This window comes from Stegostoma tigrinum, chromosome 2 (assembly GCF_030684315.1).
Source record: "Stegostoma tigrinum isolate sSteTig4 chromosome 2, sSteTig4.hap1, whole genome shotgun sequence".
Classification (NCBI taxonomy): Eukaryota; Metazoa; Chordata; class Chondrichthyes; order Orectolobiformes; family Stegostomatidae; genus Stegostoma; species Stegostoma tigrinum.
The window spans coordinates 158,481,459-158,506,800 of NC_081355.1; the positions used below are offsets into that span (position 1 = coordinate 158,481,459).

Sequence of the window (25,342 nt, forward strand, 5' to 3'; positions counted from 1 at the left end):
AGCGTGAGTGGAGCAGTTCAAGAAAGCACCTGACCACCACCTACTCAAAGGTAACCAGTAATGGGCAATAAATGCTGTCTCAGTTCGTGACGCTCACATCCTGCAAGTGAAAAAAATACTTTCATGTGGCACTGGGGGTATTTCTTGTTTAGATGTCCTACATGTTCATTTTCTCCCTAGCTGCTTAAGTTCTGATTTTTTTTTTGTTTTCAGACCACAACCCCTGCCTACCTGTGTTGTTCATACCAATTTTGACTGTGCCCTCCCTGCAGAGGGATGTCCTGTAGGATCTCTGAGGATTTGTGCACTATCTGCCTGTTTCTTTTGGACTACCCATTGGTCATTCATTCCATATGTGCCACTTAGCCCTTACATTATAGTAAATCTATCTCTCTAAGCATGCTCTCCACATAGTACAGTGTGGAGCTGGAGGAACACAGCAGCTAGGCAGCATCAGAGGAATAGGAAAGGTGATGTTATGGGTCAGGACTCTTCTTCAGAAGGGTCTTCATTTCTGAAGAAGGGTCCTGACATGAAACATCGACTTTCCTGCTTCTCTGATACTGCGTGGCCTGTTGTGTTCCTCCAGCTCCACACTGTGTTATCTCTGACTCCAGCATCAGCAGTTCTTACTATCTCTGTCCGCGTAGTACACTGTCTCACAGATGGGTCTCTTTGGCTACCAGCCCTGCACAAGTTCTGAACTCCAGACCTCATGCCTGATCAGCTGGTGTACCAGGAGGTCTGAGTAACAGCTCCCTACATGGCCTAGGATGAGGATTCCCACTGCAATTTCTTCAATGCCTTAGCCTTAAAATTTAAATCACTTTAATGTAAATAACTTATACTCGTTTTTAAGTTACTGTGGTTTCCCATGCTGGCTGAGGTCACTGTGCATGTCCTGCCTTCTCGCCCTTGCCCCTTATCTGAGGTGTGGTGACCCTCAATCTCCGATAACCACCAGCCCCCTCTCTGTAATGAGAGTGAGCAGCTCTGGGACTGTGCAACTTTGCCTTCTATGACTGTTTCTGTTTAAATGATGTGTAGAGTTAAGGGGGTAAAGGCAGGATAGTGGTGTCATAATACTCATTTGGAGAGCTGGTGGGCCAAATGGCTGCCTTCTGTGCTGTAACATTTCTGGTTATGTGGAATGACTTTGAGGCAGAAATTTAGCTGTTACCTTATTAAATGGTGAAGCAGGCTGGAAGCACTGAATAGTCTACTCCTTCTATTATGCTGTTAAAACAGTATTAGCTCCAAGATCTGTTTTCCCAACTTTTCTTAAAATGACCAAAATCATTTTTGAGTCAAGAGCATTTGTTTAGATTTGAATATTGATCTTGCTGGTGCCTCAAAGTTGAAATATCGCTATTGCTTATTGAGACCTATTCTTCAAGCTTTTTAAACTTGTTTACTGGCGATGATGTGATTGGTAAGTGGGAACATTATCCTCCGGATTGAAAAATAGATGCTGTTGACAGATTGTCAGCAAGTTACCAGCTGTTGCCAGCAATCAGCTGTTAGCACTTAATAGCTACTCCTGAGTAGCAAGAAATGGATTTTTATTTCTGTATTTTATCATAAGATAGGAGTGAAACTAGAGAGGATAGGTTTATCACATGAAGTATGTGAAAGGTTAACCTTGTAGCGTGTGATTTGTGATCATTGTGGGCTTGGTTGTTTTATGATGTGGAGGTGCCAGTTTGAGACTGGGGTGGACAAAGTCAGAAGTCACACGACACCAGGTTATAGCCCCAACAGGTTTATTTGAAATTGCCAGCTTTCGGAGCACTGCTCCTTCATCGGATGAAGTGTGTGCTTCCAAGGTAGACGAACAGAAGGCTGGAAGAACACAACACAAGGGTATTACCCGAAACATTGACTGCACCTTTCCTCTAGATGCTGCCTGGCTTGCTGTATTCTTCCAGGCTGGAGGACTACAGCAAGCCAGGCAGCATCTGGAGGAAAGGAGCAGTCAATGTTTTGAGTATTACCCTTGTGTTGTGTTCTTCCAGCCTCCTGTTTGTCGAACCTATCGTTTTTTTTGTGTCTAACGAAGTGTGCGCATCCCTCCATCTGACGAAGGAGCAGCACTCTGAAACCTTGTGATTTCAGATAAACCTGTTGGATGTCACGTGTCTTCTGACTTGGTTGTTTTAGGTGTGGGTGATATGTTTCCTAAGCCAGTGAAAATTGTGAAAATCCAGCAGGTTTCTTGGTACTTACGGTAAATTTTGTGCTTGCTGAAACATTGAAGCCAGTTTTGCAACTTGGCTTTGAGGGATTTGAGCTCAAAACCATAGCTGAGGCAGTGTGGGATTAAGAAATAGAGAGCCAAATTTTAAATGAGAGATTTATGGAAGATGATGGATAAATAACGATGCGATCAGGACAACAGACATGTATAGTTTTTGTGGAAAAGGGAGAAAGCAACAGATGAGGTTGGACTGAAAAGCTGTAAATGGTGGAAATTGTTTCTGTTAATTCTTGGGATCTGTGTGTTGCCAGCTGTGCCAACGTTTATTGCCCATCCCTAGTTACTCTTAAGTTGATTGTGAGTTGTCTTCTTGAACCACCGCAGTCTATGTGCTTGCTATAGGACTCAATTTAGACTCAATTCTGTCAGGGAAGGAATTACAGGATTTTGACCCAGTGATACCGAAGGAATGGTGATATATTCCCATGTCTGAAGTGAAATATGCAGAATAACAGATATGTGATCATCTGCAAAAACTTAAAACTGATTATATTCCAGCTGATAAAGCATTAAAGGGGTAGGGATTAGATTGAAGATGCACTGCAAACCTAACGCACTGATATTTGGTAGAAGTACATTGAGATATGTTGAGATTTGATTGCATTTCCTCAAGGTTCAATGTTTAAATAGTATTCATATTAAGTTGAAATGGTTAAGAGATTTGACAGGGTGGATTGGGGTGGGGTGGATTGTTTCCTCTAATGGAAGTGTGTCCAGAGGAAGTTGGCTAAGGTCTTGCATTTACATTTGAATTAGACTATTCTTATGGTTTCAGTATAATGTACTAAAAGTCCTTGATGCACCTGCTGTCGAGGTTTGACTTGGTCCATTTTCTAGGTCTCATAAGCAGTAGTCATTAGTTTATAAATAGCGAATGAAATGTCTGCAGTTGACAATTGGTACCTTTCAACTGATAACACTATTTGGTGAATTTTACCTATCATATACGAGTAGTTTAGAAATATAAAGATGTCATTATGTTGTGGAAGAAATGCTTTTGTGTTTTATAAATAATGCATTGTACAAGTCCAGACTGATTTTTGGGATCTATTCAATATTCTTCCGTCTTTGCTTGTTGTGTGTCCTCCTAACTGTGCCTAAACAGCTTAGCTGTGGCCTGCTATGATGTAGATTGCTGAGCTGTGGTTTCCCCACTGATAGTAATCCCAATGTCACTGCCATCAGCACCACCAAAGTCTCTGTCCCTCCACCCCTTTCCCACCACCTCAACTAGAAAATCGAATACCAGCATAGAACCAATGAAGGCCAAACGTCTGAGAACCCTTTTCTCAAGATATGCTGGACTGCACTGCAGTTTAGTGCACAGAGTGAGATTATCACTACTTTCAATTACTGTTTTAATTACTCTTTAACTGCAGGAGCAGTTTGTAGAATGCTATTAGATTAGTAATCGAAAAGCCTGGACGAATAATCCAGAGAAAGAGTTAAATTCCTCAGTTAAAAATTTGATTTTTGTTTATAGCTGATGTCAGTAAGAGTGAAAATAAAGCTGTTGTAACAATCCACTTAATTCATCCTTCTGTTTTGGGAAGGGACTTGTCATCTTTACCCAGTCCGGATTATGCATGATTCTAGTTCTATCATGACTTCACTTAACTGTCATCTGAAAATAACCCAGCAAACTGTTGTATTATATCAGCCCAGAACAAGAATAGGCAGGAATCACCTCTTGGTTCAGGGAGGGTGGTACACCGCCACCCTTTACAGGGCAGCTAAACAGGGACAATAAAATTTAAGTGTTTGAGCAGATTTGTAGCTCAGATTGTGGATGAGGTTGTAGGCTTGCTCGCTGAAAGGTGTGTTTGATCACAGACGTTTTGTCACCCTGCTAGGTACCATTGTCAGTGTGCCTCTGCTGAAGCGTTGGTGTTCTGTCCCACTTGTTATTTATTTCTCAGTAATCTCAGTACACACGACAAAGAAGGACTTTGAATTCGATTGGGACAACATGTCCATTGTAGCACAGGCCAAACAGAGACATGCCAGGGAATTTTGTTGGGCCTGGCATTCCAACCAGAACTCCATCAACAAACACATTGAACTGGACTCGATAGACAAACCACTGAAAAGCAGAACTGAAAGCAATGCCAACCATCCCAGTAAACCGAGGCATATAAATAACAAGCGGAACAGAACACCAGCATTTCACTGGGGGCGCACTGATGATATCACCTAGCAGGGTGACGAAACGTCTGCAATCAAACGCACAGGCTCAGCGAACAAGTCTGCAACCTGTTGGTGGGTGGGGTGGGGGGGCAATAAATGGCAACTTTACAGTGATACCTACATCCTGAATGCAAGACTTGTGAAAGAATGTAAATGGGGCTTTGTTTGTAATGTTGTGGGAATTGTTTTCTTATTATTCTTCTATATTTTTCTAGCTGTCACAAACACCAGGAGTCCTTGCTGAGTTCAGCAAGTGGATACAGCAATTACAGAGGAATTCTCAATTGGTGTGTGGTCATGCTGGTGAGTCCAAATAGACATGAATTCAAGTTTATATTTAAATACGTCCAATGAAAAGGAACAGGAGAAAAACCAGAACATAGACAGCAAACCATTTTGAAGCTGGTCTTTGCAAATTAGCTTTTAAACTTTTCCAAATAGTGTCCCAGGTTAAAGGAATCAGTTCCTTCAAGCTTGAAACATTCATTATCAACATATTATTGTGTCAACAATGCCACAGCACAAAACCTGCTTTGAATGTGAGAGTAATAACATGAAAGCACCATGATCGTTGTGATATGGAGGTTAATGCTGCAGAGGTAGCTGATCGGCTGTGATCTATTGGCATGGCAGAGCAAACCAATACCACCTCCTATCTATATTTGTCTGATAGACACTTGGCTAGGGTTTGATATCCCAGAGAACTTGTCTTTATTTATCTCAGTAGGCACTGTTTGTATTTCTCATTTATACTGTTGATTACTATGCAAACGAAGCAAAGTTCCCTGTATGCTGCATGGCTCTGCAGTGTTGCGAGAGTCTGCGCATGCTTGCTGATACATCCACTTCTAGTTTAGTTTCTCCAGCTGCAGGTGTGAACGGACCTTGGAGCTCTGGAAATATTAGTGGTCTTGGGCTGGGAAAAATGCTGGATAAATTACAGGGGACGTAGAAATGAAGAGCGTGATGCTTCATTAAAGTAGGGTTCAGGGTTACTAAGAACATCCTGCTGGAAGGGCAGTACCATAAGCAGTGACTGAATGCATTTTATATCTGAGGATGGGTGCATCTTGTTGCCTTACTACTGGCTGAACTTCTGTAGAACAATTGGGTAAAATTCCATTGAGAATAACATTGCAGAGGATATCCAGCGCAGAAACTGATGACACAAAGGTTGGAGGGGCCGTTGATAGTATCGAGGGCTATTGCAGGCTTCAGCGAGACATTGACAGAATGCAGAGCTGGGCTGAGAAATGGCAGATGGAGTTCAACCTGGATAAATGCGAAGTGATGCATTTTGGAAGGTCGAACTTAAATGCTGAATATAGGATTAAAGGCAGGATTCTGGGCAGTGTGGAGGAACAGCGGGATCTTGGTGCTCAAGTGCATAGCTCCCTCAAAGTTGCCACCCGGGTAGGTTAGGTTGTTAAGAAAGCGTATGGTGTTTTGGCTTTCATTAACAGGCGGATCGAGTTTAAGAGCCGCGAGGTTATGCTGCAGCTCTACAAAACCCTGGTGAGACCACACTTGGAATATTATGTCCAGTTCTGGTCGCCCTATTATAGGAAAGATGTGGAGGCTTTGGAGAGGATGCAAAGGAGGTTTATCAGGATGCTGCCTGGACTGGAGGGCTTGTCTTACGAGGAGAGGTTCACTGAGCTCGGACTTTTCTCTCTGGAGAGAAGGAGGAAGAGAGGTGACCTGATGGAGGTGTACAAGATAATGAGAGGCATGGATAGAGTCGATAGCCAGAGACTTTTCCCCAGGGCAGGATTGACTGCCACGAGGGGTCATAGTTTTAAGGTGTTAGGAGGAAGGTATAGAGGAGACGTCAGAGGGAGGTTCTTCACTCAGTGTTGTGAGCGCATGGAATAGTTTACCAGTGGTAGTCGTGAAAGCAGAGTCATTAGTGACATTTAATCGACTGCTGGACTTGCACATGGACATCAGTGAATTGAGGGGAATGTAGGTTAGGTTAACTTATTTTTGGATTAGGAATATTCCACAGCACAACATCGTGGGCCAAAGGGCCTGTACCGTGCTGTACTGTTCTCTGTTCTAAACAGGCAATTTGGCCCATTTGAGTCTCCTATTTTTTTATCTATTGTAATCAAGTATTTTCTTCTGATTGACATTGGTTAGGCCACTTTTGGAACACTGCATTCAGTTCCGGACTCCCTGCTACAGGAAGGATGTTGTGAAGCTTGAAAGACTTCAGAAAAAATTTACGAGAATGTTGCCAGGGTTGGAGAGTTTGAGCTATAGGGTGAGGTTGAATAGGCTGGGTCTGTTTTCCCTGGGATGTTGGAGGCTGAGAGGATGACCTTAGAGTTTTATAAAACTCTGAGGGACATAGATCGGGTGAATAGCAATGGTCTTTTCCCAGAGTCAGAGTCCAAAACTACAGGGCATAGGATTAAAGTGAGAGGGGAAAGATTTAAAAGGGACCGAAAGGGCAGCATTTTCATGCAGTGGGTGATGTGTATATGGAATGAGTTGTCAGAAGAAGTGGTGGACGCTGGTACAATTACAACATTTAAAAGGCATCTGGATGGGTACGTGAATAGGAAGGGTTTAGACGGATATGGGCCAAATGCTGGCAAATGGGATTAGACTTATTTAAAATATCTGGTTGGCGTGGAAGAGTTGGTCCAAAGGGTCTGTTTCTATGCTGCATACTTCGATGATTCGGTATGTTTTTCCAGCCTCTCTCTAGCCTATTTTTGTAGCCTCATCTATGATTTTCATTTCATTCAATCACTGTGATCACAAGCTCTACATTCTCACCAAATTCAGTAAAGAAGTTTCTTCTGAATTCCCTGTTGTATTTCTTAGATTTCCTAATCAATCTGACTTGAATTTAGTGTGTGCGGACTTTACCTGGTACTCTAACTTATTGCCTCATAAGCAAGCAGCAATTTATTTTATTGAGAGGCTCAAATGAAGGTCCAAGGCCCATGGTACAGAGTATTGCCAAGAATAGAGAAGAAAAGAAATAACTTGCATTTTAAAAAGCACTTTCTCACATAATCAGGACATTGTACGTGGTTTGAGAGCTGATTTTCTTTGAGTCTTCGGTGTTGGCAGACAAATGCAGCAACTTGTTTGCATGCGACAGTCCTATAGACAAGTGAAAAGAAATGCTTTTTAAACTTGTTTTCTGCAATATTGGTTTGAGGATGCTTGTTGGACAGCACACCAAGAACACTGTTCATCCACTAATGATCATTAGGGAAGGAAATCTACTATCCTTGATGTAGCCTCAATGTGACTCAAGACCCACAGCAACTACCATCTGGAAAATTGATGGATAGGCAATAAATACTGGTCTAGCCAGCAATGCCTACATTCCATTAACAAATAAAACAAAGTCACCAACTGACACTAAGTGAAGAGAATGACCAGGAGCTACTAAACTGAGAGTAGAAGGTGAACCTGAACTGGAAACATCACTGAAACATGAGAGAAAGAAAGCAGGTCCACTAGCAAATGAAGGCCAGGGGCCAGCAAAAAAATAGATGTTGTGTGGAAAGAGTTTAGGATCTCCAGCAACTTGTTTACAGACAGGATTACAAACTTACAAAATGGCAGCAATATTATCAGCCTTCCTTATGTGTCAGATACAAAGATAATATACAGAAAACATCTCCAATCCCTTGAGAAATATTACAACTAATGTCTCTGCATAATTGTGCTCCTGCACCGGTGGGATAGATGTTCCAATATCCGTGTCTTTCCTCAGGCCAACACTCCTATTATCCAGGCATTGGCTGTGGTCTGTGGGCTGTATTGAATGGGCCACATTGTCTGATGTAAGCCTCACAAAATGAGCTCTCCACTCTCAGCTTTGCCATGACAAACAGTTACCAGGAGGTCGGAGGAAACACTTTAAGGTATCCTCGTAGCCCCTTGAAACAATGAGATGCCCCAAACAACTCGTGGGAATCTCTAGCCTGAGAGCATCCAATTTGAGAAAGGAGCATACTATTTCACTTGTCTCTGACAGTCTTAGACTCTAGACCTAAACATTGGCTGGAGTGTGTTCAAACCTCTTTCACCAGATAGAATCCATATTTTTTTCAAAGGGATGGTCTGAGACGAGCACTGGTGGGTCATTGGAGCACCACCCAGAAATATGCTTCGGATCAAGTCTCCTATTTAAACCTGAATGATCCTGCTGTAAGTATAGTTATGGAGGCTCTGAATTAGTAAGATGCAGTATTCAGGGTTTTATTTTCTTCTGACAGTGATAAATTATCCCTGGAGGCATGGTTCTATTATAAGGTTGCACGTGTGGATTGAAATGTGAGAAAGATGTTAGGTCAGGCATTACTGATTTCCTATGATAACTGTTTCATTAACTAATTGAGTGAAATGGAGCATATAAGCCATGCTCTCAATGGATTTAATTCTGCTCTGGGATTATTGTTTTGTAAACCAGCAATTTTCTTTGGTTTTTGAAATCGACACCACTCGAATGATTCTAAAGTTTGACGGGATAAAGGTATGTGAAAAATTTCAGTGAGCGGCACTCTGTCTGAATCTGAAGATTGTGGCTTTAAAACACACTGTAGGGCATGAGCATGCAATTTAGACTCTTGCCAGTACTAAGTGCAATCCTGCATTGTTGTCAGCGGTATCTCTGTCCTTGGGATATAACATGAAACTGAAGCTCAAGCTGTCCAGATGAATGTTGAAAGTTCCATGGGTGCTTTGATTCAATAGCAGAATGTACCCTGAGTTCTGAGTCAGTCTTCCTTCAGGTAACTGTTAGAATATGACCTGTTAATTTAATCTTTCATTAGGCTTCAGGGAAACTGCTGCACACCAAATCATTGCTAATGCACCTCCCAGTCGTGAACCATTTTAACTCCCCCCTCCCATTCTTCAGATGACATGTCCATCATGGGCCTCCTGCAGTGCCACAACGGTGCCACCCGAAGGTTGCAGGAACAGCAACTCATATTCTGCTTGGGAACCCTGCAGCCCAATGGTATCAGTGTGGACTTCACCAGCTTCAAAATCTCCCCTTCACCCCCCCCCCCCCCCCCCCCCCACCACTGCAGCCCAAAACCAGCCCAGCCTGTCTCTGCCTCCCTAACCTGTTCTTCCTCTCACCCATCCCTTCCTCCCACCCCAAGCCGCACCTCCATTTCCTACCTACCACCTCATCCCATCTCCTTGACCTGTCCTTCTTCCCTGGTCTGACCTATCCACTCCCTACCTCCCCACCTATACTCTCCTCTCCACCTATCATCTTTTCTCTCCATCTTCGGTCCGCCTCCCCCTCTCTCCCTATTTATTCCAGTTCCCTCTCCCCATTCCCCTCTCTGATGAAGGGTCTAGGCCCAAAACGTCAGTTTTTGTGCTCCTGAGATGCTGCTTGGCCTGCTGTGTTCATCCAGCTCCACACTTTGTTATCATTGCTATGTTTGCCCCTTTTTAAAAAAAAACTCAATTCCTAGGTGATCCTTCAGACGTAATACAGGCTGTGCTCTGACCTACTTTGTCAGCACCCCCCTCAATGACTGCACTGTTAAATTGACAGACTACATATCCAACATCTGTATGATGAGAAGAAAATGCCTTCTGTTAAATATTGGCAAAACAGAAGCCATTGTTTTCTACCCCGTACATGCTTTCGCTGACCGAGTGAGCCGACTCCATGGCCCAATTGCTGCCTTCCACTCCTACATCTTATGATCTTGCAGAAGATCCCACATGTATTTTCTTTTTGTTTTTTGGGACTATAACCTGAAATGAAAGTGTGAGGTGTGACTCCTATAACTAGTACACCAAGCAGTTTTGGAATATGAAAATCATGTTGTGAATTGTTGAGAGAGAGATAACGGGAACTGCAGATGCTGGAGAATCAGAGATAATAAAGTGTGGAGCTGGATGAACACAGCAGGCCAAGCAGCATCTCAGGAACACAAAAGCTGACGTTTCGGGCCTAGACCCTTCAGGGGGTTGAATTGTTGAGCTGTGCAGTACAATGTTGTTTTTTGGAAGCAGGAAAGAGGGAGTATTTCTCTGTCTCACTCAAAAACCAGCAGGACTGTGAGGAAGATAAATTTCTGCTTTCTTATCAGGTCTTTGATCTTTGGAACTTTGTTTACCCTGTCCATTTTCTTCTCACCCATTGTTTGTGTTAAACTGTTTCTACTTGGTCTTTATCATGATTGTTTTGAAGGGGCATTTGAAGAAAATGGAACATCCCAAGTATCTGATTTAGATGGTATAATTTTAACAAAAGCTGTAAATTTTTAATGCAAATATATCTTCAATCAAAACTGCTACATAGGAACAGGAGTAGGCCATTCAGCCCATCAGGTCAGTTCTGCCATTCAGTGAGATCATGGCTGATCTGTGACTTAACTTCATCCCACCTACTTTTGACCCGTATCCCTTAATACCTTTGCTTGACCAAAGTGTATCCATCTCAGATTTAAAATTAATAACTGCCACTTGTGGAAGAGAGTTCCAAACCTTTCCCACCCTTTGTTTGTGGAAGTGCTTCCTAACATCACTCCTGGATGGTCTAAACCTGACTTCCAGACTGTACCTGAAGGAGTGTTTTGTTTTTTTCCCTTTTGCTACTCCATTACCTCAAGAGCTGAAAGAGTTAATAGTGAACTTAATGCTTCTTATCTCCCATACTGCTACTTTATCTTACCAACAATTCCCTACCCCGATCAAGATCTCTTGCCTAACCAAAGTGGGTGGACTGCAGACATGCTCTGCCTCCAACTTAGTGAACTGGGTTAACTTCCCATTCTTCACCCTTTCCAATCACCCCATGGGAAACTTTTACTGTCATTGGTAGTGTCCTGTAGTTACAAGGCTAAGATTGCTTCGATTGCTCGCGGATTATGAATGCAAGCCCATGTTCTAAATGCCAAAGCTTTCCTGTTACACTTAAGGAATTTTAAAAGTTCTCTACAAACAGAAAATGGGCTGACCTGGAGTCTGATGTGTTACCTTGGCAACAGTTTGGCTCACTGCATTTCTGATCTAAAGGGATAATTTTCTTGAGAGAATCTTTCTAGGATTTCTAAGTATTTTTCACAAGTTAAAATCTGAACATAAATGCAAGAAATAAGCATTTAAAATTTCAGCTCACAGAACATGAATTCTGTTCATAAACATATATGCTACATTTGCCTGGTGATTCATGCTTTAGGGATCACACTTTACATTGTGATCTGAATAGTTAGGCCAAATCTGGTTAAACGTGTTTTTAGCCTTTTTCTCTCTGGCCTCCAAAACGTTGCCCAATCAAATAGACCTTTGTCCCATTTTGCAATATTTCACAAATCAGGTGGGGACATAAATAAACTTCGGTAATAGTGTCAGAGATAATGGGAACTGCGGATGCTGGAGAATTCCAAGATAATAAAATGTGAGGCTGGATGAACACAGCAGGCCAAGCAGCATCTCAGGAGCACAAAAGCTGACGTTTCAGGCCTAGACCCTTCATCAGACCTCTCTGATGAAGGGTCTAGGCCCGAAACGTCAGCTTTTGTGCTCCTGAGATGCTGCTTGGCCTGCTGTGTTCATCCAGCCTCACATTTTATTATCTTCGGTAATAGTGTATTGGATTTTCTTCCCAAGTTGCTTGCAGTGTCTAGGAAGTTATTCTTCAAATCCTGGCGTATTCAAACCAACTGGAGAGTTAGTGATCTCAAAATGTAGCTCAGAAATATTAGTATGGGTGGGTTAGCCTAAATTTAGTGCAGCACCGGTTCAGTCCAAAGGATCTTTAGCTTTGTACTCTGTGTCAGGTATGAAGAACAGCGATGATTCAGGCAAAATTACTTTTATTTGGCAGTAACATACACATCTGTGACAAGCTAGCATGTGTCAGGTGCTGGAGCAAGTAGGCAAAGTATATCCCATTGGTATTCACAAAGGAGAAGAGTGTGGATGATCGTGAGATTAGAGAGGAACATGTTGATATTCTTAAAGCATGTTGATGTTAATAAGGAAGATGTTAGGTGCCTTGAGAAGTAGTTAGCTAAATAGGTCCCCAGGGAATGCTGGGACCTATCCCAGGATACTGAGGGAAGCAAGGGAGAAGATTGTATCCTCTTTAGCCACTGGTGAGGCCCCAGAAGACCAGAGAATAGCTAGTGTTGTTCCTTTGTTTAAGAAGGGCATCAAGCATCATCCACAAAATGATAGACTGGTGAGTCGTTGTTAGGGAAATTATTGGAAAAGACTCATAGGGACAAGACTTATTTGCATTTGGAAAAGAATGGACTCATTAGTGACAGCATGACTTTGTACAGGGAAGGTCTTGTCTTGCATTTTAGTTTGACGTTTTTGAGGAAGTACTGAAGGTGTTTCAAGATAGGGCAGTGGATGTAGTTCACATGGACTTTACTAAAGCTTTTGACAAAGTCCCTCATGGTAGGCTGGTCCAGAGAATTAAATCATGTGGGATCCACAATGAGTTGATAAGTTGGCTTGGTCATAGACAGTAGGTAGTTGTGGAAGGGTGTTTTTCTGATTGGATGTCTGTAACCAATGGTGTTCTGCAAGGATCAGTGCTGGAACCTTTTGTTTTTAATATATATAAATGACTAGGATGAAAATGTGGGTGTCTGATTAGTAGGTTTTGACACAACTTGGAGTTGTGTGTAGTGAGGAAGCTCGTATACAGCAGCATATAGATCAGGTGAAAGGTTAGGCAGAGAAATGGCAGGTGGCATTTAATTTGGTCAAGTAAGAGGTGATGCATTTTGGGAGATCAAATGCAAGAGGAAAGTACACAGTAAATGGCAGGACACATATGAGCGTTGATATAGAGGGAATCTTGAGGTCCAAGGCTGTCAGTCCCTGAAAGTGGCAATATCAGTGGATAAGGTGGTGTGTGGCATATGGCATGCTTGTCTTCATCAGTGGGGGTATTGATGTAAACCTCTAACCGCATTTAAAGCACACTCCATGTAGTCATAAATAAACAGATTCTGAAAATACTCCTGGTTTGGTGGCCTCAGTTGAGAGAAATTAGTCAATATCACCAGTTAATGATGTCTGGTCACAACTGATATAATGGTTATTGACCTGAAACATTAATTCTGTTTTTCTCTGCATTGACACAGCCAGAGCTGCTGCATATTTCAAGCATTTTGTGTTCACTGTTTTTTCTGCAACCACACTGAAACAGGATGTTGGTGCTACTGCTATCATGCCTGGAACATGACGTCCATCACCAGTCTGCCTACGGCACATGTGCGGTATAGTTGACTGCTTCATTTCGGCACATCCTTAGTTCAGAATCCTTCCCACCCAATTGCTTTTGCTGCTTACCACCACCTTGCTGATCTCCTAATTATTTGCGTTGCCGTGTGACCTTGCTCACCAAGCCCTCATCGCTTCCCACCTTATACCCATCGCTGTTAGCACGTCAACCTCCTTGGGTCCCTTACTGCATACTTTGTTGCTCCAGTTGCTGCTAAACACAAGACCTGAGCACCTCAATAAACAAAACACGTACCTTAATTTATATATAGGAGGTTTAAACAGGTTGCATTTTCCGCATTGCATTTTGGTTCAACTTCAGTTGTCTTCGACAGTGGTGCTGTGGACTCTGCATGCATGAGTATTAAGTGCACCCTCAGCAGTTGTGGTTGTACCAAGCTCCATTTTTGTTTTAAACCTGTCTTCCTAAGCAACCTGTTCAGAGATGTTGTTACGCACCTTTTAGAGCAGGTGTGACCAAGATCTCTTCTCTCAGTGGTAGAGACACTACCACTGCACCACAAGAGTGCCCACCAAGTTCAATCTTTTTATGTTTTTATTTTAGATTCCCAGCACCTGCAGCATTTATACCTTCATGTAAATGGACCGCACCGATAAGGTGACCTAAAGTATAAGAGCACATGGGGGGATTATGCTAGTTCTGGTTAAAATAACAGTAGATTGCCACTAGAGCACCATGTACAGTGCTGACTGCTGGGTGAAAGGAGCAATATGACTAATAGAATATCAAAGATATATCCAAAGATACTTGGATTGGAGAATTTTAGCTAAGAGGAAAGATTGGATTAGTTGGTGTTCTCACCAACTAGAGGAAGATGAAGGAGGATTTAACTGAAATGCATAAACTTTCGAAACTGAGCTAACTTGTAAAAAGTTTTAACTGGAATAATGTTTGCCTCTACTTCCGCCACTAATTTCTCACTTCCTCAATTAGTATTTAGCTGGCATTGTAAAAAATGCGCAAACAGTTTCTGGACTTTGACCTTTGCTGTGCACTTGTCACTAAAAAATGTTTCATCAGTCAGTGATAAATATTCTGGGCAAGCAAAGCGAGAGTTATGTGTAGTGAAATGTTTTCCCTTCCATGCCTCTTCTGTTCCTGACCTTTGCTCTAAAATGTCTTCTAATAGCTTACTGTACTTGGGTGTCAAGTTTTTTTTTAATTTAGTTCAGGCCTTGGACTAATTTTGTGGCTAAGAAGTATTTGAAAGCTGAGCTTGCCCATAATTACTTAAGCCTCTTCATTTGAAGAGCTGATTTAAAGGTTTCATTGTGCAGCAAATAAGATATATGCTTGTTCTGAATCACCGGGAAGGCTAAACGAGACCAGATCTGCTTTAATCTTACTGACCCATCTCCAGCACTCTTCTTTGTTCGGTCAGTAAATTTGGAGTCTCTGCAAGAACTGTCATCAGCAACTTTACTGACTTAATAGGTATTTCAAAAAACTGCGGATACTGGAAATCAAACAAAAACCAGAATTGCTGGAGAAACCCAGCAGATTTTGCAGCATCTGTGGGGGGGGGGGGGGAAGGAAAAGAGTAAATGCCTCTGATTCAGTGACCGTTCAGAACCGACGATAGCTAAGGCCCCCCGGTGTGGCAGGATGACCTCCCAACCTGGCACAGCGGTCTTCCGGGGATGGCATGGTAACCTGCAGGCCACCCAGTGTGGTGTGTCACCGGCACCACGTCAAGCCAGGACCAAGCCCAGACTGGTAGCTTTTTTTGGTAATGCTGGACATTTTATTTCTGTATGGTCTAAAATCTTGTAACAAAAGAAGTTGTGCCTAGGTACTCGTGTGTCTAAGTCAGCGCTGTAATTGGCGACGTGTAAACTTTTCACAATACTCATTGAGTATATATGATAAAGGCAATTCTATTCTTGGAAAAGTTTGGTATTTATGCTGAACTTGTGAGGTTGGGGCAAGGAGTAAACAATAGCGGGGGGATGGAGCCCAAAGAGAGGTTAACAAAATAGTGGGACGAAGGACTGGGTAATGGTCAGGCTGGAGAATGAGTAGCTGCTAATATATGGATGTTAACATAGGAGATATTGTTAGTACGTTTGCAGATGATGCTAAAATTGGAGGTGGCATAGACAGCAAAGAAGGTTACCTCAGTCAATGGAACCTGGATGAGATGGGCCAACGGGTCAAGAAGTGGTAAATGGAGTTTAATTTAGACAAATGTGGGGTGCTGCATTTTGGAAAGGCAAATCAGGGCAGGACGAATACACTTAATGATAAGATCCTAGGGGAGTGAACTTGAACAAAGAGACCTTGGAGTGCAGGTTCATAGATAACAAAGTGTGGGGCTGGATGAACACAGCAGGCCAAGCAGCATCTTAGGAGCACAAAAGCTGACATTTTGGGCCTAGACCCTTCATCAGAAAACAAAGTTTTCTGTGTTCCTAAGATGCTGCTTGGCCTGCTGTGTTCATCCAGCCCCACACTTTGTTATTGTGGATTCTCCCGTGTCTGCAGTTCCCATTATCTCTGAGTGCAGGTTCATACTTCCTTGAAAGTGGAGTTGCAGGAAGGCAGGATGGTGAAGGTGGTGTTTGGTATGCTTGTCTCTATTGGTCAGTGCACAGTCTATAGGAGTTGGGAGGTCATGTTGCAGCAGTACAGGCCATTGATTAGACCACTTTTGGAGTACGAAGGATGGTGTGAAACCTGATAGGGTTCAGAAATGATCTGAGGACATTGCCAGGATTGGAGGGTTTGCAATAAAGGGAGAGGATAATAGGCTGAAGCTATGATTCCTGAAGCATCAGAGGCTGAGGGGTGACCTTAAAGATGTTTATAAAATCATAAGGAGCTTGGATTGGGTAAATAGGTAAGGTCTTTTCCCCAGGGTGGGGGGAGTTCAAAGCTAGAGGGTATAGGTTTAAGGTGGGAGGAAGGATTTAATAGAGACCTAAGGTACTTTTTCACACAGGCTGGTGCCTGTATGGAATGAGCTACCAGAAGAAGTGGTGGAGGCTGGTAGAAGTCCAACATTTTAAAAGGCATCTGGGAAGGTATATGAAAAGGAATGCTTGCAGAGGGATATGGGCCAAATGCTAGCATATAGTACTAGACTAATTTATGATATCTGGACGACATGAACGAGTGGGACTGAGGAGTTTGTTTTGCTGCTGTATATTTTTGACTCTTTCCACCCCTGACTTGGTAATTAAGCCTGCCAGCAAGGGTGTGTTGTGTGACGTGCTGATCTCTCCGCCAGCTCTCTGATACCACCTCCTATCTCCCCCAGACCATGACTTGCTGCCAGAACTGCTGAGTTTTTGCAGCAATCTCTAATAGTTACTTCACTTTGGCACAAATGTGCAAACCTATTGCTAATTTTGATAGAGTTTTGGTTTCTACTATTTTATCCTAACTGTCTTGTACACTATTGTAAATCTAAGAGCTAGGTAGTCAGGAGAACAGTTGAAACAAAATGAGGAAAACTTGTACGCTGTTAGTGGTTAGAATCTGGAATGCACTGCCTGTGTGTGTGGTGGAAGACAATTCCATCATTGCTTCTAAAAGATAATTAGAGGGCTCTTGTGGCATGTGTCCCTACAGGAGGCCTGAGTTAAGTCCCACCTGCTCCAGAAGCTTGTGATAACAGCTCTGAACACATTGATTAGAATATAACTGTCTAAAACACAATTAGATAATTAACTAAACTGAAGAGAAACAAAGTTGCAAAGTTCTTTGGAAATGGTAAACGAGTGGGATTAGCCAAGTAGCTCTTGCACAGCATAGCCTCAAACAAGTAGCCTCTTTGTATGCTATTTCCATTCTATGATTCTGGGAAATTGTATCCTACCATGCTAATAATGACAAAATCCTTTCAACTTATGAATTCTACCTGAGAAGCAAATGCATAGGACAGTACTTCCAAACTCCCCTCTGAATTTCTGATTTGGACATATTCCACCATACTTTCATTACTATCTGCGATATCTGATATTTTTTCATTCTGTCATAAATATGTCAAAATTCTTATCTCAGCACCATCAGTAAAAGGACTGGAAAGAATCATTATGTAATGAGAAATGGATAATTATAGCTTTGCGAGAGTTTAACACATTCCAGTTTCAAATGGTAGGATGGGGAAAAGAATCTGAAAGCTGAAAGCTTGGTGGATGACAGTTTTAGTGAAGATCCCGTCAGCGGTTTTGCTGGAAAAGGTGCTGTTTACAATTGGAAGGAAGCAGTCTTGGTGATGGAGAAGGTATAGTAGTGACCGCTGAAATTAGTCCTTCGTAATTGAGGGGCAACAGATAAATGGGAATGAAGAGAGGACCAGAACTCCAGACATAAGGGTGCAGGGGTGGAAAACTAAGAATCGATGTGCTGGGTGAACTTCAGCTACAGTTTGATAGGAGTTGAAATCAAGCAAGACCGATTTTTTTTTTTTTTTTTATTTGTCAAACAGAACTTGAGTATTGTTGATAAAGATACATTTTGTTTTGAAGCTCTTTGCCTCAACTATCCTTTGGCAGTGAACTTTTAATCGTGGTTTAACTGGTGCATTTTCTATAGCAATGTCTCCACCAATCAAAATCCACTCGCCAATTAATCAGACTTTGTTCTCACAGTATAAATGTTGTTTTCCCCTTACATTGATACTTCTTGCAATTTGGCCCTGGCCTGTGCAAGTCAAAATTACAAATGTCTTCCTTCAGTAATACTCAACAGTAATGTGTTGCATCAAAGTATAGTATCTGTTAGGCAGCAGCTATCCTACACCTGGGAAGATCAGCAAACGCACACGTTGTCTAATTTAACCTGTGTTTTGGTTGAAGGAGAGGAAGATGATAAAGATACTAGGAGAATCCCTGCTTATTCTTGTAAAATGCCAAGGGATTTTTTAAAACAGAAGTCATCCAGCCTCTGCATTGGGGATCGCTTTGCAGAACATGTACACTCGGTTCGCACTAAACAACTACACCTCCCAGTCGTGAACCATTTCAACTCCCCCCTCCCATTCCTCAGACGACATTTCCGTCCTGGGCCTCCTGCAGTGCCACCATGATGCCATCTGAAGGTTGCAAGAACAGCACCTCATATTTCGCTTGGGAACCCTGCAGCCCAATGGTATCAGTTTGGATTTCACATGCTTCAAAATCCCCCAACCGCATCCCAAAACCAGCCCAGCTTGTCCCTGCCTCCCTAACCTGTTCTTCCTCCCACCTATCCCCTCCTCCCACCTCAAGCCCCACCCCCATCTCCTACCTACTAGCCTCATCCCAGCCCCCTGACTTGTCCATCCTCCCTGGACTGACCTATCCCCTCCCTCACTCCCCATGTACACTCGCTTCTACTGGCACCATCCCTGCCTCTTTGACCTGTCTGTCTCCTCTCAACCTACCTTCTCCTCTAAGCATCATCTATCCGCCTCCCCCTCTCTCCCTATTTATTTCAGAATCCCCTCCCCCTCCCCCGTTCTGAAGAACGGTCTAGGCCCGAAACTCCAGCTTTCCTGCTTCTCTGATGCTGCTTGGCTTGCTGTATTCATCCAGCTCTACACTTTGTTATCTCAGATACTCCAGGATCTGCAGTTCCTACTATCACTGAAAGACACCCCTAGGTTTAGGCTTTTCCCATGACCTTTTTTTGTTGTGTTTCTAGCTGGATTGCAGTTTGGATAAGTAGATCCTTATTCTCAGATTCGCACAGCCTGTATAAAAGCTGAATTGTGATAACACTTTCTGGGGGAATTCTCAGCATGCCTATTGCCTCAGAAGCTGAAAAAATAGCTTGCTGCAAGTGACTCTATACAGATTGAGGACTTGTAAGAATAAAAGGATGAGATAAAGAAAGGGATGCATCCACAAACTACACAATTTTCATAGGTATAATACAGAAATACTTGCATTAGGCATTCATAATATGTGATGGTAATAGAGTGATAAATATTAGCCAAGACATTAGGAGAACTTCCCTGCTGATTGAAACAGTGCTGTGGGATCTTTTGCATCCACCTGATTTAAATGGGCTTTGATTAAAGTCTCATCTGTAAAACATCAAACAGTGTAGCATTCCTTTAGTATTATGACAGTGTCATCTTAAATTGGGTCCTGATCCTAGAAGGAGTTTTGAATCCAGGACCTTCTGACTCAAATGAGAGTGCTACCAAGATCATGCGTCTTCCTGGCAATTTGATTCACTTCTGGAAGGTTTGAGGATGAACTGGAATGTTCACAAACATAGAACATAGAACAGTACAGCACAGTACAGGCCCTTCAGCCCAATCCTGAGCTGTCTCTGTGCCTGCCTCAGCTCTTCTCAAATCTTCATTGATGCCTTAGTTAGCTCTAGACCCTACTGTTGCACTCCCTCTGTAAATGTGAGCTCTTCCCAACATGCATGACTTAGAATTCTGAGATAATGGGAACTGCAGATGCTGGAGATTCCAAGATAATAAAATGTGAGGCTGGATGAACACAGCAGGCCAAGCAGCATCTCAGGAGCACAAAAGCTGACGTTTCGGGCCTAGACCCTTCATCAGAGAGGGGGATGGGGGGAGGGAACTGGAATAAATAGGGAGAGAGGGGGAGGCGGACCGAAGATGGAGAGTAAAGAAGATAGGTGGAGAGGGTGTAGGTGGGGAGGTAGGGAGGGGATAGGTCAGTCCAGGGAAGACGGACAGGTCAAGGAGGTGGGATGAGGTTAGTAGGTAGCTGGGGGTGCGGCTTGGGGTGGGAGGAAGGGATGGGTGAGAGGAAGAACCGGTTAGGGAGGCAGAGACAGGTTGGACTGGTTTTGGGATGCAGTGGGTAGAGGGGAAGGACTGGTTTTGGGATGCAGTGGGTAGAGGGGAAGGACTGGTTTTGGGATGCAGTGGGTAGAGGGGAAGGACTGGTTTTGGGATGCAGTGGGTAGAGGGGAAGAGGCTTGGGGACCGCTTTGCAGAACACCTCCGCTCAGTTCGCAACAAACAACTGCACCTCCCAGTCGCAAACCATTTCCACTCCCCCTCCCATTCTCTTGATGACATGTCCATCATGGGCCTCCTGCACTGCCACAATGATGCCACCCGAAGGTTGCAGGAACAGCAACTCATATTCCGCCTGGGAACCCTGCAGCCATATGGTATCAATGTGGACTTCACCAGTTTCAAAATCTCCCCTTCCCCCACTGCATCCCTCAACCAGCCCAGTTCATCCCCTCCCCCCACTGCACCACACAACCAGCCCAGCTCTTCCCCTCTACCCACTGCATCCCAAAACCAGTCCAACCTGTCTCTGCCTCCCTAACCGGTTCTTCCTCTCACCCATCCCTTCCTCCCACCCCAAGCCGCACCCCCAGCTACCTACTAACCTCATCCCACCTCCTTGACCTGTCCGTCTTCCCTGGACTGACCTATCCCCTCCCTACCTCCCCACCTACACCCTCTCCACCTATCTTCTTTACTCTCCATCTTCGGTCCGCCTCCCCCTCTCTCCCTATTTATTCCAGTTCCCTCCCCCCATCCCCCTCTCTGATGAAGGGTCTAGGCCCGAAACGTCAGCTTTTGTGCTCCTGAGATGCTGCTTGGCCTGCTGTGTTCATCCAGCCTCACATTTTATTGACTTAGAATTCTGCCTTGTTTAAAAACATCCCTTCAAGATAACAGTACAGCTATGTACTAATATGGGCTTTGATTTTTACAGATACGTCACACTTAACCAATCACATTTCAGGTAGAAGTTACAAGATATCAGTGTTCCTGCCCAAATCAGAACCTCTTTCACTTTTCCTACTATTTTGATCTTTTGATTCCTTGCAGGCCACTAATAGCTCAAGGTACGTCAGAGGTACATAAAAGTATAATGTAATGTCATTGCAACTTGGCAAAATCCTTGGCCCTAAGTGTATACTGCCTTGGTTATACTAACCCCTGAAACAGTTTACATCATTTTAATACAATAAGTACCGGTGACCTGGCTTGTACATTCCAGACAGCCACAGGGTGATCTTGCACGTATTGCAATCTTCCTTATCTTTGAAAATCTTTAGTACAACATTAATTACACAATGTGTATCATACTCAGCAGAGATTTGTTCTTCCTGATTGGTTTGGGCTGTGAGATCAGCACACATTGAAGTAATCTGAATTTGTTCCCTTAAACTACGCCCTGTTTACCCATTACCATCCCCTATGGTCGCTGGTCACCATTGACTCCAGACCCAGCAAACCCCTCTATGCCCTGTTTCAGTAACTTCTTTGAGCCCTACAACCTCCTTGAGACCCCCGTGCTGCTTCAATTCTGGCCTCATTCATTCTCCATTTCCATATGGCTCCGTTCCCATACCAACTTCACCTCTCACCTAAGGTATGGTGACCCCTGGGTTAAACCACTCCTAGTCATCTCAATCAGAGTAGTCCTCTGAACCATGGTGAATTTACCTTTCTACTTTTCTGTTCTCCTTTAAGATACTACTTTAAATCTATCTTTTTGACCATGCTTTTGGGCAATAAATTGGCACATTTTTATGCCTTAAAATTATTCATTGAATGTGAGCAATTGAATTTTTTTTGACATTTTCCAATATTTGGATGGCACTCTCAATGCTCCATATATGGCCCATTTAAGTGCCCACATTCCAATGGACATTAGGATCAGACAAAAACATGAAGTCAAATATAGCCAGAGCAAGTGAGATATCCGATTTCTTCCTCAAGCGTGCACTGTGACATTTTTTACACCAAGTTGACAGATATACTGAAAGCAGATTTGAGCATGTCCCTGTTATGATTTTCTTTGAAAACTAATTTATTTATTGTAGGCCAGTTTTTATGCTATGATATTTGTATGAAACTAGTCCAGTAGCCTTGGGGATACGAATTACCACGAAGATTTGATGCATGTGCGCTTGAGTACTTAATTACAGTTGGTAATTCTGAACCTGTAATTACTGCAATGAATTGTTAAGTTTTAAAATGTTCGAGGTATTATAACTTGGGTTTGTGGTAGTATTTGGGTACTCAGTTTTTGCCTTTTAATTAATACCGTGGTTCTGGGTTTGTTTTGCACCAAGATTAATATCCCAGAATACTGCCGAATATTTATATAATGTCACCCCCACCCCCCTGCCTTTGCAATATCTCCTGTTCAGTAAACACTGTAATTGATGTAGATCTGCGGGCTTTGGGAGGTTGCCTTTCCCAAATTGTGATTAGCAGTGTTGTTATAGCCTTGTACTTTTTTGATCTGAATCACTCCAGAATGGTGAATTTAGCATAGATATGTTCTTCACTGCTGTGTCAACTGATATTTTATTGCTGGTGACTTTATAATCCATTGCCGTAAATGACAAAGGACAAACACTGATGCTGCTTGGCCTGCTGTGTTCAGCCAGCTCCACACTTTGTTGTCTCCTATTCTCAGCTTGGTTTATTCCTTGGATCGTAGTACCCTATGTTCTGAACATGTTCAGGGATAGGCAAAAAAACCTAGCTTAGCCAGAGCTGGTGAAGTATCCAATTCCTTCACAGATTAACCAGTTAGTAAGAAATTCATTTCTCAGTTGTCAGGGAATGGCTGGAAAAGCTGCTCTCAACAACTGACTCTGCAGTTCCCATTATCTCCTCTCTCTCAACAATTGACCACCTGACTCTCCAAAGACTGCGTCTACCATCCATGAGACAGAGGTCAGGAGCAGTGTAATGGCCTTTTCACCACTTGCCTTGGCTCCAACAACATATGAGCTCAAAACTATCCATGACAAAGAGACATCGGTATCCATCTATTGCCTTAAATGTTTGCTCCCTCTGCGCACACCATGGCAGCAGTGCCCACTAGAAGCAAGATGTACTGCAGCAATTCAAGGCTTGCTCAATAACATCTTCCAAACCCCAGTCCCTATCACCCAGATAGAAATACTAGTAATCACATGAAAACACCACATGCAGGTTCCCTTCAAGTGAAATGCCATCTTCATTTGGAATTACAGTACTATTCCTTCACAGTTTGCTGAGTCAAACACCTGGAGTACTCTAACAACACTGGGTTTACTTGTGCCACATAGACTTCAACAAGCTCTTCATCACTACCTTCTGATGGCAGTTGGGGCAGGCAATAAACCTTGTGAGCAATATACAGATTCCATTAGCAAATAAATAATGTTTCAGCAGTTGTGTTAGTGGGTAAATGCACATCACACATAGATCGAATAAAATGAAACGCAGCTGGTGCAGTGAGAAAGGTGGCCATAGGCTATTGGATTGTCAGGAGAACTCCAATAGGTCATTCTTTTGTCTTTAGGGAAGGAAACCTGCTAGTCTACCCTAATTGCGAGATGCTAATGTGGTTGACTCAGCCATTCTCAGAAGTGGCTTTACAAGCTACTCAGTTGGTTCAAACCTGGGTCCAGAAATTTAGGCCATTATCACAGCTGACATACATGCTGAAAATACCTGTCTGAAATAATGTCACTGCTTCATGATATGCAGGCCGAAAAATGAGTGATAGAATTGGCAATTACAGAACAGTCTATTTAATGCTGGAGTGAAAGAAGCGTTTAAAAATAATCTGGTAAAAATCTTAGCAATCACTTGACTCAGATATAAAGGAGAGTCAGCTCAGGTTTGTTAGGAGTAAGTGGTCTTTGAAATAATTGAGTGAGCCTACTAAACAAAGTGGATGAAGTCAGTGTAGGCCAGAGATAGTAGGAACTGCAGATGCTGGAGAATCCAAGATAACAAACTGTGGAGCTGGGTGAACACAGCAGGCGAAGCAACATCTCAGGAGCACAAAAGCTGACGTTTTGGGCCTAGACCCTTCATCATAAAAGGGGGATGGGGACAGGATTCTGGAATAAATAGGGAGCGAGGGGGAGGTGGACTGATAATGGATAGAGGAGAAGATAGGTGGGGAGGTAGTGAGGGGATAGGTCAGTCCAGGGAGGACGGACAGGTCAAGGGGGCAGGCTGTGGTTAGTAGGTAGGAAATGGAGGTGTAGCTTGAGGTGGGATGAGGGGATAGTTGAGAGGAAGAAGTTTATATCTGTTTTAAAAAGGCATTTGATAGATATTTTAAATCAACCTGTAACATAGTTCATCAGACACAATTCCAGAGCATGTAGGACCTGGACCTTCTGGTTTCGAGATAATGACACTACCACTGTACCATAAGAGCTGTTTTAATAAGCATCTCTGTTGACCTGCCCTCACTTGTCATGGGACACCTCTAGAGCAAGTCAGGCTCGAATTGGATCCTCTGGACCAAAGGTAGGTCTGCCATTACTGCTCCATGGCCCCATGAAACTAGTTGATAAACTGCCCCATGTTAGATGTGTTAACAAAATTGAAGCCCTTAAGATAAAGGGAGAAGTACCAGAATCAAAAGGTAGAAAATGTCTGACTCTTAATAGGCAGTCAGGCTTTTAGATTGAAGAGAGTCTCTACATAGAGAATCCCAGTATTCATTGTTGCTATCCCAGTGCTGCTTTCTTCTGGAGAACAGGCTGCAGTGAACAATTCTGAAATTTGTTGGTGACATGAAACTTTATTACAACGATTCACCATTTACTAGATTTCAAAATGACGTAGACATGTCCACAAAATGAGCAGACATGGCAAATTAAATTTAATGTACAAAACTAAGGTGATGCAGTTTGTCAGGAAGATTAAGGAGACACTACAAACT

The 25,342-nt window shown here is 43.0% G+C and overlaps 1 protein-coding gene across 1 annotated transcript in view; it reads left to right on the forward strand.

Annotated features, from left to right (window-relative positions):
* Positions 1 to 25,342, forward strand: part of LOC125465885 (diacylglycerol O-acyltransferase 1-like) — a 103,653-nt gene that overhangs the window by 11,161 nt on the left and 67,150 nt on the right. The window contains exon 2 of the mRNA XM_048559839.2: positions 4,660 to 4,747. Within this exon, the coding sequence (XP_048415796.1) occupies positions 4,660 to 4,747 (88 nt within the window). The remainder of the gene's footprint in view (positions 1 to 4,659; positions 4,748 to 25,342) is intronic.